Source organism: Trifolium pratense, linkage group LG5 (assembly GCF_020283565.1).
Source record: "Trifolium pratense cultivar HEN17-A07 linkage group LG5, ARS_RC_1.1, whole genome shotgun sequence".
Taxonomy (NCBI): Eukaryota; Viridiplantae; Streptophyta; class Magnoliopsida; order Fabales; family Fabaceae; genus Trifolium; species Trifolium pratense.
The window spans coordinates 1,669,811-1,687,517 of NC_060063.1; the positions used below are offsets into that span (position 1 = coordinate 1,669,811).

The 17,707-nt window shown below is 30.2% G+C and overlaps 1 protein-coding gene across 1 annotated transcript; it reads left to right on the forward strand.

The window, feature by feature from the left end:
- The first annotated feature begins 13,537 nt into the window (after positions 1-13,537).
- On the forward strand, positions 13,538-14,781 carry LOC123884777 (dehydration-responsive element-binding protein 3-like). The gene is made up of 2 exons (XM_045933988.1): positions 13,538-13,851; positions 13,888-14,781. The coding sequence occupies exon 2, from the start codon at positions 13,889-13,891 to the stop codon at positions 14,561-14,563; it is 675 nt and encodes a 224-aa protein (XP_045789944.1). The 5' UTR covers positions 13,538-13,851; position 13,888; the 3' UTR covers positions 14,564-14,781.
- The last annotated feature ends 2,926 nt before the right edge of the window (positions 14,782-17,707 follow it).

Sequence of the window (17,707 nt, forward strand, 5' to 3'; positions counted from 1 at the left end):
TAAAATAAATAATTACTGTTTTATATATTAATGAAATAAATACATGTCATATATATAGTTAATGTACTTTTTAATTGAATTATTTTAAAGTCAAATAATAATTCTGTTTTAATTTTTGTTTAAGTGGAAAATATTATATTTTTTATAAAAAAACAACAATTATGTTTTATATATTAATAAACGAAATACTAACAATTTAATTTTTTATTTAAATAAAAAATGTTTTTTTAAAAAAATAATAATTTTGTTTTATATATTAAATAAAAAAAGTTTTTTTAAAATAAATATAAATAAAATTATTAAAAATATTAAATTTTATATTTAAATAAATTAAAATGTTTTTTTAAAGCAATTAATATTTAAAAAAATGTTTTTTTAAAACAAAATAATTAATTATTAAATTTTATATTTAAATAAATTAAAATGTTTTTTTAAAGCAATTATTATTTAAAAAAACGGTTTTTTTAAAACAAAATAATTAATTAAAAACGTTTTTTTATAAAAAAATTTGAAAAGGCTGTAGTGGCGGTCCTAACCGTCGCTAAATGGTCAAAATCTGGAAAAATTTAGTGGCGGTCCTAGCCGCCAATAGCTCTGACGCAACTTGCAAAAGAAACTGACCTTTCTGACACTAAACTTTGCGGCGGTCAAGGCTGCCAGTAACTTCCTTGGTCTTTGAATTGACCGTTGTTACTTAGTGGCGGTCTGGGCCGCCAGTAAGTCTCGTCAGCTACGTTTTCGACGGCTTTGGCCGCCAGTAACGTTACCGTCGCCTTAATTACTGGCGCATCGTGGCCGCCAGTAAACCGCCACTAATTAAGCTGTTTCTGGCGGTTTTTCCTTGTTTCTGGCGGTTTTTGGCCGCCAATAAATGGCGTTTTTCTTGTAGTGTTAGATACCACACTTTTATCCAGAACTTTAAGATATACTACTCTAGTATATTTGTAAATCATCTAACTTATAAAGTTTTTAATCTTGTTTTTTCGACTTACCTCATATTCAAAATATAGATATATCACTTTTAGTTTAGATTAGAATCACATTGTAAAATTTTAATTCCTTATATATTAAAATTATGGTGATTTCTTCGATGTACATCTTATTTGGATATACAGTGGTACATTGTTGAGCTAAATAATTAGGTAACATTGTTATTAATTTTTGGACTAATCAGAATATTCACCTTAGCGGTGTACCAATACATATCCAAATAAGATGTTTAGTGAAATGTTGACCTAAAATAGTTAAAAATCGAACATCTGACCACCTATTTAAATGACTCAATTAAGATTTTTTTTTTGGGTAAACGGGACTCAAGATCTTTACTATTTGGATAAGTTCATTCTTAATTATATAATTCTCAATCCATTCATGTGTTTTTATATTTATTTTATAAGTAACGAAAAAAATATTACTATTTATATATATAAATTTACAAAAATACTCAAGCCCATGTACAGTACAATTCACATAATTCTTTCAAAACAAAACTAATCAAACCATATATATAAATAAAAAAAAAAAAACTAATCAAACCAACCGAATAAATGTGTATGTACATCAGCTACAAAACAATAATTCCTAGCTAACATGTGTTTCACATTCACAAAAAAAAAAAGTTGACATGACATTGTATTATATATACAGAGGATAGGGTTCGAATCCGGGTCTTCCCACTTATCCACTTTATAAATAGAATTTCTAGCCACTAAGCTACTTGACAAAAAAAAATACTATAACTATTTTGCTTCACCGAATGCATAGTTGATTACTTTGATTTTTGATAATCCAATTAGACTATTATAGCAATAGAAAATGCAAAAACTTGAGATTATCTTGACACAATGTGTTTTCAAATTAAAGAAGAAGAGAAACAAGCGCAATAGAAAATTCAAATATAGTTCTCTTTGGTTTCCAAGGTGTCAGTAAACAACAACTCGAAACTAAAGAGAAACATGTGAGATATAGGGCACACAATTTGATCATGAAGTTCAACCAATTATGCCTATGTCTATGATAGCAGAGTAGGTAGTTACTGTGATTTTTTAGTTGTTAGGTATATATGTGTCACCTCCATTAACAAACCAACTTATGGTTTCAAGTGTTACTGATTAGTCTTACGTTCATTATGAATGATGCGAACAATATACCTAATGGTTTAAGTTTTTATCGAAATATGGTGTTCAAACCTATTAATGCCCTCGTGCATCTCTAAACTCCCCTGTTAAATATGTTTGGATTTCACCCCCAAAAGATAGCTCATAGGGTGAGGTTGACCTCACATATTTATACACTTCAATCTCCGGAACCTAAACAATGCGGGACTTCAAACATGATTTCCTTAACCTTTTTTCCTTCATTAGCAATGTGAGATTTACATTGCAAACAACCTCCTACTTAATCGTTTAGTCATGTGCTCCGGTACATATAATTAGTGATCCACACATTCATACATTCAGGACAGTCGTTCGATGAAGATCAGATAGTTCAAATTCAAAATTATATATTAAAAAATAAAATCTGTCTTTTTATTTTGACAAGTAGTCTAGTGACTAGAAATTCCATCCTTAAGGTGGATAAGTGGAATGACTGAGGTTCGAACTCCGATTCCGTGCATATATAATGCAATGTCCTGCCAATTGAGTTAAGCTAACTGAACTAAAATCTGCCTTTCTATTGACCATTTGATTAAGATCGGATGGTCACAAATGTTCCGAATGCGTGAAAACAGCGGCATCAGCCAATCCAAGGAACATTTAGGTTAAAAAATAATTTTTTATTTTTCATTTTTTTTACTGCAGAACAAGGTGGTGAGCATAAGGAAGTATTGAAAATTGATGTACTTTGAAGCTGCGACTGTTTAAGGTACAAAACAGAGGGGATGTATTCTGAGGTAACAATGGATCCTCTGTTCATGTATTTAGTATAAAAAGACAATAAACATAATTTAAGCATGGGTGCATCAAATCAATCATCATCAAAATTACACGACTCATGAGCAAAATAATAAAGTCATGGGTGTAACAAAATGTCCCGTATACATGTATATGGGGAAAAAATGTACGAAGTCAAATTATATTCCTAATTAGGAGAAAAGCGTGTTTTGAGAAATTTCTTAAAAATATTGCCTATAAGTCGCTATTAGAAAAATCGCTTTTAAAAACCAAAATTCTGGTAAAAATCGCTTTTAAAACAATGTCTACCAGAAGCTTGTATATAAGTAAGTGTTAGGGCTCGTTTGACCCAGCTTTTTTTAGAGCTTATGTAAACGGCTTATACAATTTTTATATATTATTATAAGTTTGTCAAGGTAGTTTATGATAAAACAACTTATAAAATTACAATTTTCACTAGTGTGAACTTATAAAATAGCATAAAACCTAATTTATATTGCATAAGCTGTTTGCATAAACTTTAAATAAAAAGCTGGGCCAAACGGACCCTTAGTACGAATTTTTGAAACAGTGGTTTCTTTATTGCTATTTTTTTTGTCAATTAGTTTATTGACTTGAATTTCATATTTTAAGGTGAATAATTGAGAAATTTCAGGATTATACCCTGCCTCGTATATATAATGTCCGTATTAATTTGAGTTATGTTCATGGAAACATTTTTTGCTATTGTCATTGTGATGTGGAAATACATTTTTATGTTATGCTTGAAATTTAATTTATATGTACATGTGGGGGAATGTTGATCAAATTTAATTCAGATGTACACCTTTTTGTTTGATAGAAGGGAATATAGATGAGAATTTAAGGCATGGAAATGAGAATGATTGGACTACCTTCTCCCAACACCACTTCCAGTGTAATTCAGTTGTTTTATATGGATCATAGTTATTTATTTTTCCTTCAAATTGAATTGTCATGTTTTTTTGTCATATATATATATATTTTTCTAAAAATAGATTATTATTTTTTAATTATCGTTTATGTTAATAGTTTGGAATAATGCACTATTTTTTCTTTCACTTGGTTTTAAGGTGTGTTGATGTCACTAAGAAGAAGAAGAAAGAAGAAAAAAGGGATAGAGAATCAGTGGTAGTGTGTGGGAGAGAAGATGAATAGATGCAAAGAAACTACCCTTGATGAAAAATACAAATGGCTGAATATGCGCCATAATGAAAATAAGATCTAAACCGTTAATTGTGATCAAATGGTTATTATTTAATGTTCTCACCCTCTCATTTTAAAATTTCTCTTACTTGAAAGTTCCCCTATATATATATATATATATATATATATATATATATATATTTCGAATTCGTTGAGTTTGTGTTTCTCTCTTTCTTTTTTTTTTTGCGCCATTTGTCCCTTTTTTTTGTTATCTCTTCATTGTATTTTCCTTGAAGTACCTCTTATACTTTATTTTAAATATAGGCTTTTTTTTTACACTAAATTTAAATATAAGCTTTAATTGTATTTTATTTCAATAAATAAGAATTTACTAATACAGGCCTATACTCAACCACAAAAGCTAGCTTGAGAGTTGAGGTTTGCATTATACCCCTTCACGTCCAGAACTGAACAACCTGGAACGTGAAATCAACAACAACGGGTGGCCCAAATATGGGAGGTCTCCACAACAAACAACAAATGGATCTAGGATAGACTCTGATACCATATTAGAATTTGGAAGACCTATACTCAATCACAAAAGCGAGTTTGAGAGTTGAGGTTTGCATTACACTTATAAAGGCTATCTTTACCATATCTCTAGCCAATGTAGGACTTCTAACGACGCCCAAACCAAAACGATATATAGGAAGAAGCTACGAAATGGCCAATAGCGAAACCAAACACATATCTAATACACCAACTAAAAAGCAACTCACTCTTCTAAATGTTGCAAAAAGAATCTCTTAAGATACATCATAGCTAGATGGCGATAAAAACATTGAAAAATATATATAATAATTGGAGATTAAAAATAACTTAACTTAAAATTAATGAAGGCACTATGATAAAATAATAAGACTAAAAGTGTGATTAAGCTTTTTATATATACTTTTTGCCTATAAGAAAGCAATTGTGTGACATTACCAAGAAGTCAATATGAGATCATGGTGTGATAAGTTAATTTCTTTAAAGAATAAAGTGAAAGATAACAAAAGAAGTGTGGATTGAAAGTCATTTCTTTCATCCATTTATGGAACATTGCATGTGAGGGAAACTTTTTATTTTTTATAATTCAAATATTTGGTCCATATGAGGGAAACTAAAGTTAAAATTTTAATTGGCTTCCTAATTTTGAAATGCTTCAGATGCAAGATATTGTCAAATAACCGATTATCCAAAAAGCTTAAGGTGTTATGATAGAGCCACATCAATAATTTTATATTATTTTTAACAGACAGATATATAAAGACCATGAAACATATATTTAGAAGATTAAAAACCTTCGTTATAAAAAAGTTAAGATAAAAACCAATAGTGAACTTCAGTGTTTACAAATTAAATAACATTATAACATTCGCATATTTAATATTCTAACAAAATTATGATGACACTTTGATTTTAGTGAAACGATGATGTCAAGCATGTGTTAGGCCCAAATAATTTATGCGAAAAAAGGGCTTCCTTCCAAATAAACACATTTATATTGTGTCAAAAAAAAAAAAACTTATATAGTATTAATTCATAAGTCATGTGTACTACACAATAATGTTGTGATCACAAGTTAAAATGTTGCAAGTTTTGTCTTGCACCGTAAAACACTAAAATGAAAAGCGAAAATTGATCATCGAAAAGACTCTTCTCGAATCAACGCACTAGGAATCGGAGATTTAAGATGATTTCCGACAAGTGCGAACACGGGTATGATGATTTAATATCAAATTATTTCCACTAAACCAACAAATAAAAAATGATTAAAAAAGTCTATAAAAAAATGATTAAATAAGCATAAAATGCCTTACTTATAAGTTATAAGTTTATATTTTGGCAAATGTAAAAATGGCCCAACTAAAATATTGATTTATGCCTACAAATATGTTGAATTATAGTGATTTTGTCAAACTCATTGTGTATCTACGAAAATCCACCAATTTTATTGCAAAACTCACCATAAAAGTAAAAATAGAGAAATAAATATGGTTTTTATTTTTTGAAAGAACAAAATTTATTCAACACAACTCACTTCAATGCATAATGAAAAGATCAAGCGGATTTCAATGCTCAAGGATCGACTAATACATTAATCTTATCATTTTTTTTTGGTAAAGCATTAATCTTATCATTTAGTGGGGGTTAATTTAATGTTAGAGTTTTTTCCTGTATAAACTGGTCCAACATATATAATGAAAGGTAATTGAAAACTAAGAAATAACCCTAAGGTTATTAATAGGGGTTTTGGTCCTCAATTGTAGAAAAAACGTAAAAACGGCGGCTCATTAGGTTTTCTCTTTCATCCCCATCAGAGGAGATTCAAGGAGTCCATAAGAAATTCTATAGTTCGAAGATCACATACCCGATGACCTTCAATCCATATTTAACTATAGCATGACAAACTCAGGTATGCTTCCGCTTATAGTTTATACATTATTTCTTGATGATTAGTATGATTGACTCTAGGGTTTAAAAAAAATCTTTGATGATTCGAACACAAATTATAATAAATTTGTAAAGCTACAATTAAAATGTAGATTTTGCCAAACTGCGGTGTTTGTAAATCTCTCACTTAAGAAAAAAATGTCTCACTTATGATCTAACAATAAATTGACACGTAGTAAAAAATAATGTGAACAAAGTTTTCCCACATAAATTGTGATCTAGCATAATGCTCATGAGGGTAAATTGGTCACATTGAAAGTGTTAGAATCTTTAATGGGTACCCAAAAGAACAGAGATAAAAAAAGTTAGAATGTGACGAGAATAGTATTACCACTGTCCAAATCATGTACATGCACAAAACGTTATAGTGAGGTGAAGAAAAGGGAAAAAAGGTAAATGAATAATTAATGTTCAAACCGATCACACTGAGCTTCTGACTGAATAATCACTCAATAGTAAATAAGAGTAAGATAGGTATAATGAGGTAAGTGGACAATTAATTATGATAATAAATTGATAATGAAACAAATATTCCTTGTAAGAAAAAGAAGAAAAGGATTGCTTATGCTTAGACTTAGGTTTAGCCATTATTATTTATGAGTTCTTATGTCTCTCATTAGAGTATAAAAGGTACTTACGTTGGCATTAATTAGAAGTTGAACAAAGATATTTGTAGAATTGGATTAGGCGCAGTTACAATTGAACTACGCCTAATTGACGATTGAGATTATTTTATAATATAAAATTAAGATTTTAATTTAGTTTTTCATCACAAATAAATGGTTAGGATTAATTACGGTGTGAAACTATGAAGTTAGGCTATAATAATAGTAAATCTGCATCCGAAATTTTGTAGTATGAGTTAAATAACTTTTTACCAATTGAGTCAACTCGCGTGGACAAATATTATAATAATAATAATAAAATTACTATTATTATTATTACATTTATTATATTATTTATTAAAAAAAATTAAAATGTCATCTCTACTAGAAAAATTAAAGTGTCATTCTCATTTCTCAAAGAGAATGATAAATATGTCAAGAGTTTTTTTTTTGAAGAAGCTAAAATGAGATATATAAAACCACAACAGCCTTCCCGACACAAGACGTATCGAGATAGACTACAAAATATTACAACGAGTAATAGAAACAAAACCAAAAAATAAATCATACAAAACTCAAACAAATTAAGCCTAGGACTAGATCACCAGCTATATGTCAAGAGTTTTATTATCATGTGCAAATTTGCATGTTAAGAAGTTTAAAATAATAAATTTATATTGAAATTTGTATATTTTATATTAAATGTATAATTTTTTAATAAATTTCTCTTAATAAAAAATTATTCTTTTTTGTTATTTTAACATGCATAATATTGTGCACATCTTAGATAAACCGATATGTAAATTGTCTTGTAAAGACTAGAACTTTCTTCGACAATACTTTATCCTGCAAAATCTCCAGAGCCGTCTCTGCATCTGCCAGCCTGTTTGTTTGTGAGACCATTTAGGGAAATTTTCATCACCTTCCTTCCTATTTCTCCACCTCCAACCAACATTATATATATATATATATATATATATATATATATATATAGGGGTTTTCTAACTTAGACCCTAGTTAGGTCTAAGTTAGCAAGGTGCACCTTTTGAGTTGGACCAAAATACCCATTCTTTTAATTTTTGAAAGAATAGAGCAACAGGGGCATTTCTGTAATTTTACATAAAAAAAAAAATAAAGACACGCGCCCCCACCTTCTTAAAAATTAATAGACGTGGATCCAGTGTCGCGCGCGTACGGAAGGACCATGGTTACAGACCGTTGATTTCCATCAGACAGCCAAGATGTGATCTCATTAAGGCTGTCTGATTGATCAGACAGCCCAGATCATCCTACCATCATGTCTGCGCCACACTAGATTATAAGCTGGAGAGAGAAAATTTTACTTTTGAAAAAGGCAGCCACGTGTCAGCATATGACTGGGTCTGCCTGATTTTTTTCCATTTTATGCTTTAAACTCGATTATTTCGTCGTAAATTAATTTTTTATTTTTTAATTTTTATACCAAAATTCATAATTTTTTTTTCTCTACAAATAGAGACTTGGTTCGTTTGATTTGGACACCGAAAAAAAAACGCGATTTTTCACTACTTTAAACTCGATTATTTCGTCGTAAATTAATTTTTTATTTTTTATTTTTTATACCAAAATTCATAATTTTTTTTTCTCTACAAATAGAGACTTGGTTCGTTTGATTTGGACACCGAAAAAAAAACGCGATTTTTCACTACTTTAAACTCGATTATTTCGTCGTAAATTAATTTTTTATTTTTTATTTTTTATACCAAAATTCATAATTTTTTTTTTCCTACAAATAGAGACTTGGTTCGTTTGATTTGGACACCGAAATCCTTCTGAAACCATTTATATGGTAGAATGGTTTCAGAGAGTTGTAATCTGAAACCATTTTGCTGGTAGAATGGTTTCAGTAAGTTGATTACTAGTTATTTGCTTCTGAAACCATTTAGCTTGTAGAATGGTTGCACATAGTTGTATTCTGAAACCATTTTACTGGTAGAATGGTTTCAGTGAGTAATTTATTAATTGTGTTTGCTTCTGAAACCATTTATCTGGTAGAATGGTTTCAGAGAGTTGTAATCTGAAACCATTTTGCTGGTAGAATGGTTTCAGTAAGTTGATTATTAGTTATTTGCTTCTGAAACCATTTAGCTTGTAGAATGGTTGCACATAGTTGTATTCTGAAACCATTTTACTGGTAGAATGGTTTCAGTGAGTAATTTATTAATTGTGTTTGCTTCTGAAACCATTTATCTGGTACAATGGTTTCAGAGTTGTAATCTGAAACCATTTTGCTGGTAGAATGGTTTCAGTAAGTTGATTATTAGTTATTTGCTTCTGAAACCATTTAGCTTGTAGAATGGTTGCACATAGTTGTATTCTGAAACCATTTTACTGGTAGAATGGTTTCAGTGAGTAATTTATTAATTGTGTTTGCTTCTGAAACCATTTATCTGGTACAATGGTTTCAGAGAGTTGTAATCTGAAACCATTTTGCTGGTAGAATGGTTTCAGTAAGTTGATTATTAGTTATTTGATGAGATTAAGGTAGTGAAAAATTGGGTTTTTTTTTCTGTGTCCAAATCAAACGAACCAAGTCTCTATTTGTAGAGAAAAAAAAATTATGAATTTTGGTATAAAAAATAAAAAATAAAAAATTAATTTACGACGAAATAATCGAGTTTAAAGTAGTGAAAAATCGCGTTTTTTTTTCGGTGTCCAAATCAAACGAACCAAGTCTCTATTTGTAGAGAAAAAAAAATTATGAATTTTGGTATAAAAATTAAAAAATAAAAAATTAATTTACGACGAAATAATCGAGTTTAAAGTATAAAATGAAAAAAATCACGCAGACCCAATAATAGCGTGACACGTGTCTGCCTTTTTCAAAAAGGTTTCTCTCTCCGCGGAATCCTGTCCACCACGCGCACCTGTCGGCGCGTGTCCTGCACGCGCGTGATTTTTGTCAAATGAGAAGCTGCCACGTGTCCTGGGGGGGGGAAAAAGAAGTGGGGGCGCGTGTACTGTTGCATAAAATTACAGAAATGCCCCTGTTGCTCTATTCTTCCAAAAAATTAAAAAATGGGTATTTTTGTCCAACTCAAAAGGTGCACCTTGCTAATTTAGACCCAACTGGGTCTAAATTAGCAGCCCCCATATATATATATATATATATATATATATATATATATATATATATATATTTATACTCTAATAAAAACATTTTAAAGCATCAACTCTAGGATTTTTAGTTGAGTCTAATTTAATTTTATAACATCATTACACTCTATTTTTTTTTTACTTAAAATAAACGATATTTATTCATTTAAATTGATAGACTACATCGATGCAATACAAATTCAAAGTCGCCAAAAACAAAAAGGTTAAATATGCGAACAATCTTACAGTATTCATGTTAATAGTATAAAACGGCAAATTGCATATGCCTACAAATTTAAATACGACTATATTGAAGTGTCAGAAATATTCATGTCCCCGGATCTGAAGCGTTGATGACACCAAAGTCGACATTGATTGAATCAGCACTAGATCGGACTTAATTCTTCAACCTGAAATAAATAAACATCACACAAAGACGGGCACCGCACAAAGGCGGGACAACAAAATACACAGTCGGGAAATCAAAACAAACAAATATGTGAAAATCACTTATTTAAATGAAAGAGAAAAAAAAACTTAGCTGAGTTATTTCGGGTCAAAAATTGACCCAAAAATCACCCCTCTTTGCGGGGACGAATCTACTTGAAGGCCAAGTGTGGCCATGGCCACACCAAAATTTTGAAATTTTTTTATACACACACTCATATATTAGGTCTATATGTGTATAGAGTTAAATATATTTTGTCTCTGTGAGTTTAACTCAGTTGGTTGAGACAACATAAATTATTCAGGAGTTGGGGTTTTGAACCCCGAACACTCCATTTATTCACGTTTAAGATGAAATTTCTAACTATTGGGCTTCTAGACAAAAAAAAAGAGTTAAATATGTTTTTGGTCTCTATAAAATAGTGACAATTTAAATTTAGTCTTTACTTAATTTTTAATCCTTAAAAAATTATCATACACTCAATTTTGATCTATACCGTTAAGATTTTTTTTTTATTTTTGAATGATTATTTCGTCGGTATTTTTAAAAAAAGGTTCATTTAGAAAGAAAAAAAAAACACAAAATATTTGATTTTTGGGTCATAATTTTCATTACTTTTATCTTGAATTGTTGTCATTTTAAAAAGTCATATTTAAATACATATCATGTCAAAAAATGATAAATAAAAGAGAAGTACATTTATTTAGTGGTGAGACGGATAATATTATGTGCGAAATTCTAAAATGACCACAAATTTGAGACGGATAAAGTATATCTTTCATACTTGAATTTAACATTGTCATTTAAATTTTTTAAATTAAGCTAATAAATTTTGGCCACACAAAAAAAAAAATCCTAGATCCGTCCCTGCCTCTTTGGTGGATGAAGAAAAAGAATAAACTGGAGTTAGAAGGAGGCAGACGACTGAGAAACAGAAAGAGAGGAAAATTTACATTCTATTTATAAATATATTTTCATATAATATCTCATTTAAAGTGAGATTTTTAATACACTCCAACACTTAGCACAATTGAATTTGACGGTGAATATAAATAATGGGTAGTTCGATAGCAGAAACATGATAATTAATGGTTTAACAGATCTTGGAGCGACCCTACTACCATTTTAAAATTTTAGGTTGGATCTAATCAAACTCTACAAAATCGACCTATTAACTTATCTTCAAGCCATTTGTCATTCAATGTCGGACTCTAATGGGAAAATTAGACATAGAAAAATTAAATATATAATACAATATAGAAACACGAAAATATCACGTGGAAATAACAAATCGGAAGAAGAAAAAAATCACGACTGTGTTGTCTAATGACAACCAATAAATAATACTACGTAAAAATTATTACAATACATGAACTACCTTCAATCATCTCAAAGTTTCAATACACCTCAATTCTCCAAAATAAATACATAATTACATCTGAAAATACTCTAAAAAACAGTGTAAGAGAAAAACTAAATAGATATAAATAAAAAAAAAACTTAAGCCAATCTTTTTTTCTTTTTTTATATTAAAACGTAAGGCTATCTTAACCAAAAGAAATGTCACCATCTTCCTTCCTCCTTCGTCACCTCCATGTATTCCATCTCATCTCATGCTCTTAAAGAATAAACACCAAAAAGATTTTATCAACACCTATAAGTTTTTTCCAATTTTTTATAACAATTATAAAATAAATATATACAAAAAGTCATTTATTTTCAGCAAAATAAAAAATCATCATTAAACTATGTCAAGAGTGTCACATAATTTATTTATTTTTGGGTTATTATAAGTTATGGGTACAAATTTTTTATCGTAACTAACTAAATTTTCTTCATATACAAGTGACATATATTAAACTTCTGACTATTTGAGGAATTCAAATTTCTTACCATTTGAAATAGTTTTTAAGCATTCAGTAGATTAATCCAAATGTTAAACTGCCGAATACACCAAGCACAACCTAGCTAGTCCAACACAGGACTCGAAACCAAATTGCAAAACAAAATTATGAGTAAAATAACCTCGAAAACAGTTTTAGTCTTGTAAAATTTTAATATGGCAGGTTCAAATCTCCTAAAAAATAGTGGTACAATAATAATTATTTTCACTTTAATTTCACTTCCCAAATTTAAAAAATAAAATAAAATTTATTAGTAGGAAGCTTCTAACAAAGTTTATCAAATTATTAGAAGAAATTGCACATGCTTTACCACTTGTGCATGTATGAACTTTATGCTATTATCTATATGTCATATATAATAGAATCACATTAACAAGTGATCTATTATGTGTACTTAAAAAATATTTAAAATTTTAACGATATATGAGCGGGCTGGAACCACTTGATTTCAAAACTGACATCCGAATCAGATTAAACTGGTGGTGAAAAAAAAATGACGATATAAATTGTTGGTTGAAAGTACTAGCACAAGTTAATGATGATCTTCATTTCTAAAAGTAAATAATAACTTATTTTATTTCACTAAAACAACTAAAAATAAAAATGTGACTCATATGAAACTGATGGTTTAAGATAAAGCTAATGATCGAACCTATAATCTCTAACATACTACTCAAACTCCTCATTATTAGACCAAATCTAATAACTTGTTCATAATTTGTATTTTAAAAGAATATTATAGATATTATTTAAAAGAATATTATAGACAACTAATATCATTAAAATTTCTGATATATGTAGCACCAACAACCTCATATATGATATTGATATGATAAATCTCACTACACACTAAACAACCACCTAGCTCCAACTTCATGATGTGGTTTAGAAAGGAGTGCCATTCGTGTGGGTCTTTCTTGAGGGGTCCTTAACATTCATATTCAACCCCACGTTTTTCTTTCCTTCCATTTTCCATACCCCCTTTCTCTTCTCTCCATCCCTCTACTTAAAACCTCATTCCCCTTCTTCCCTTTTCCACTCATCTCATCTCACACAACTTACTACTACCCTCTCCTAATTCTTAACTACATAATTTTCCCTCCCTCATAATACACTAAACACACACTTCATCTCATTATCATTACTAACTACACCCCCTCTCTCTAAACATTCAAACACCAACACAAAATCAAACAAAAAACAACATAGTACTTTGTTCCTTAAAATCAACAAAAAAACACAATGGTTGATGCTAATACTTCATCCTTTTCATCTTCACCTTCATCATCATCACCACCACAATCATTGACATGTTCTAGTGAAGAAGAAAAAAAAGGAAAAAAAAGAGAAAGAGAAAACAACAACAATAACACTAAGCATCCAGTTTATAGAGGAGTTAGAATGCGAAGTTGGGGAAAATGGGTATCCGAAATCCGAGAACCTCGGAAAAAAAACCGAATCTGGCTTGGAACATTCGCAACAGCCGAAATGGCAGCGCGTGCACATGACGCAGCTGCACTAACAATTAAAGGAACATCAGCAATCCTTAACTTCCCCGAACTATCAGCTTCACTTCCTCGACCAGTTTCCAGCTCACCAAGAGATGTTCAAGCAGCCGCGGCTAAAGCCGCTTCCATGGTTGCTCCTCCACAGTCACCAGCACCATCGTCTTCGTCTTCATCTTCGTCTTCGTCTTCGTCTTCGTCTTCATCTTCATCGACGCCTGAAGATCTCGGGGAGATTGTTGAGTTGCCAACACTTGGACCCGACCCAGATAGTGAGTTTGTGTTTTTTGACCCGATTGATTATTCTCATTTGTGGTATCAAAGCATTTATGATGATAATGAAGACAATAGTTACTTGAATATGATATCAATGCATGACCCAGAAAACACGCTACTTTCATTGTGGTCTTGAAACTACTGTTCAGAATGTTACCTACCTTTTTTTTTTCTTTCTAGTGTGTGATTTCTTTTCTTTTTTCTTTTCTTTTATTTTATTTTATTTTTTATTTGAATTATTGCATATATAGTAGTTTTGTTATTTAACCTTTAAATGGGGTCCTTTGGCAATTTTTCTTTCAAGGGGGCTAATATATATTTTATTATATATATGTGTAATTTTTAGTACATTTATAATGTGGGTGACATTTATCAATTTTGATTTGACAATTAATTTATATTATGAGATTTTTCATTTTTAGAATTCTATAATGTGGATTGTTTTTGACAACTCTAGACATGAAATTCGGATCGTCTTTGGTCGACAATTCTATGAATTCATATGGTAAGTACATTATTGATCGTTTGATTGAGATTAAATATGCCACAAATTTTAAGGTAGATTTCTATATTTTTCAAAATTGAAATACATAATTTGAAATTGAAATTATTCGATCATGTTTCAACCAATAATGATGTGTAATAATCGAAAATTTATGTCTATAATTTTGTTGCTTCTCCATTGTTAGCTTAGTTTGTATTAGTTTTTTTGAATGGCAAAATCAATATATTAACCGGAAGAAAATTGAAGTACAAGGAATATTTATGTCCATTACAAAGAAATCAAAAACTAATTGAAATGACGTCTTAAAAAGGGTAAGAAAAAATACAACGAAAACAACTACAACTAAACAAAAAGAATAATATAAAACGACACGAAAAAACCATAAAGCTCTGGGAGAGAAACGCTCTTCAGAGAAGATAACATCATTGCAAGGCATCAAATACCTCACACTCGTAGGAGTACAACTTTGCTCCATTAACAAAGGTTTCATTTACCCCTGTTTATTACACATATGAGTGACATGTACGTGGAAAGAATAAATGGGATGATTGAGATTAAAACTTATAATTAGTATTCGTTTAAATTATAAAAAAAGAAAAGAAATAAGGAATAGAAAAAGAAACGCGTCATGTCTTCTTCTTCCTCTTGTTTCATGGCGTCATTAGATCCTCACCTCCTCTGCATCCTATCGTCGGTCCCGCCCCTCTCCGCCCATCATAACGGTGGTGTCCTTCCACTATTATTCTCCACAAACTGCCACACACCACCTCGACGTCTTTCCATCACGTTGAACCTTACAGTCTGTCGTTGCCATCTCCACAAAAAAAGTAGTCCGAATAGCAGGACATTTAAATACAAGCCACTACTAATTGAATAAACCAAACTAGTAACAAACACAACACATTGTCGGAGAGTATTGTTTTGGTGAATACGGTCTTGCATTGCTTCCAGTTTCTTCATCCTCATTTTTCTCACTCTCAGTCAGTATTAGCGTGTGTTTGGTTCTGCGGCGGAGAGAATTGATTTTGGCAGAATTGATTCTGTAAAATTGATTCTGGCCAAAATTGATTTTAAGCTGAAGTGGTTTATGTTTGGATATATTCATGAAAAAGTGAGTTGAACAAAAAATTTGAGTGTAAAAATCAATTCTAGAATCAGAAGCTACGATTTCTAGCTTCAAGTAGAATCAATTCTGGAGGCAGAATCAATTCTACTTTTGAGAAACCAAACAAGTCAGAATCAATTCTACACGTCCAGAATCAATTCTGGATGCTCCAGAATTGAAACCAAACATACACTTAATAATTAGTTCATAAAATAAATTTTAGTATAAACACAACGTGTAAAGATGAAAGTGCAGCGACACAACGAAGTGGTTTGAAGGAGAAAGAATGCTGCTTTGACGAACTATAAGGTGCGTCAAAGCAGCATTCTTTCTCCTTCAAACCACTTCGTTGTGTCGCTGCACTTTCATCTTCACACGTTGATTTATTTTAATCTCAACTATTTGATTTATTTTTGCCACATCTCACTCATTCGTTCAATGAACAAGGGTATATGAAGCCTTTGTAAATGGAGCAAAGCTGCACTCCACCCACAACATGCCAAATCAGGGTAAGACCCTTCATATGTAAAGACCAGCTCCAAAATGATGTGAAAAAAAATTGAAAATAGACGGAACAAATCTGATGGCATTGCCTGCTACCACACTAATTGATTAACAAAAATTGACTAGCTAAAAATATATTTGATAATCAAAATTACTAAATAAAATATATATTTATGAATTTATTTATAATTTTAATATATTTAAGGATTAATGTGACAACAAATTATAATTTTGAAGATAAAAATAGTAGTTTAATTTACCCAATTTTGAATGGTAGAAAAATAGGTGTGTGAGTGACGATGCTAATGACGTGAAATAATATATACAATTAGAAAGTGCTTTTGATTATCAAGCTTACATTATATAGTTATGTTTTGCTTTTTAAAGACAAGAATAAAGGTTAAAGAAGACTTTTCTATTTCATCCTTTATTTTTGTAGCTCATTTGTCCTTTTCTTGTATGGTTTTTGTTTTCTCTGATTTTAGTTAGTGAGGAGACTAATCTTGACGGCAACTTAAATATGATGGTTAATTATATTAGATGATTGATAAATGTTTTGATTTATATAAGATTTTAATTTAACTAATGAGGACACAAACATTGGTCCATATAAAGTAACCTAGTTTGATAAGTTGTTAATAATCTTTAAAACACAACAAGTTCATGTTTCTATTTTCGTTGCTTGTTGCATGTAGGGGAATTTTTTGAATTTAAAATATTGTACTAAAACATTCTTAATCATTTGTAATTTCCTTTTAATGGAAAAAGAAAAATAAAAAGCGAATTCTCTTTTATTTATATATATCTTCTTAAGGACATAAATAATAGAGATAGTGAGTGGCTACCTTAAGCAAGTTGTTAAGTTTTTTTTTTTTTTTTTTCTCTTTCACAAAAGTGGTTGAGGTTTGATCATATATACATTTTTTTAGGGTACCGAATTTTGTTCACCTCTTAATAGAAAATTTGACCAATATTTGTGAAATGTAGAGCTGAAACTCCATTGATGAGCATTGAGATAGGCCAAAAACCTAGAAACTGATGATAGGCGCAATAGGCACGAGGCAAGACAACAACATATTGGCGTGAAAGAGAGAAAATTATCATTAACAATCTAACTGTAACAATGAACGATACAAGCTCTGATCCACTTTTTTTTTTTGAACGGC

Bases quoted from the DNA above. Each gene is read 5' to 3' on its own strand.
- LOC123884777 (XM_045933988.1), top strand. From the start codon at position 13,889: ATGGTTGATGCTAATACTTCATCCTTTTCATCTTCACCTTCATCATCA.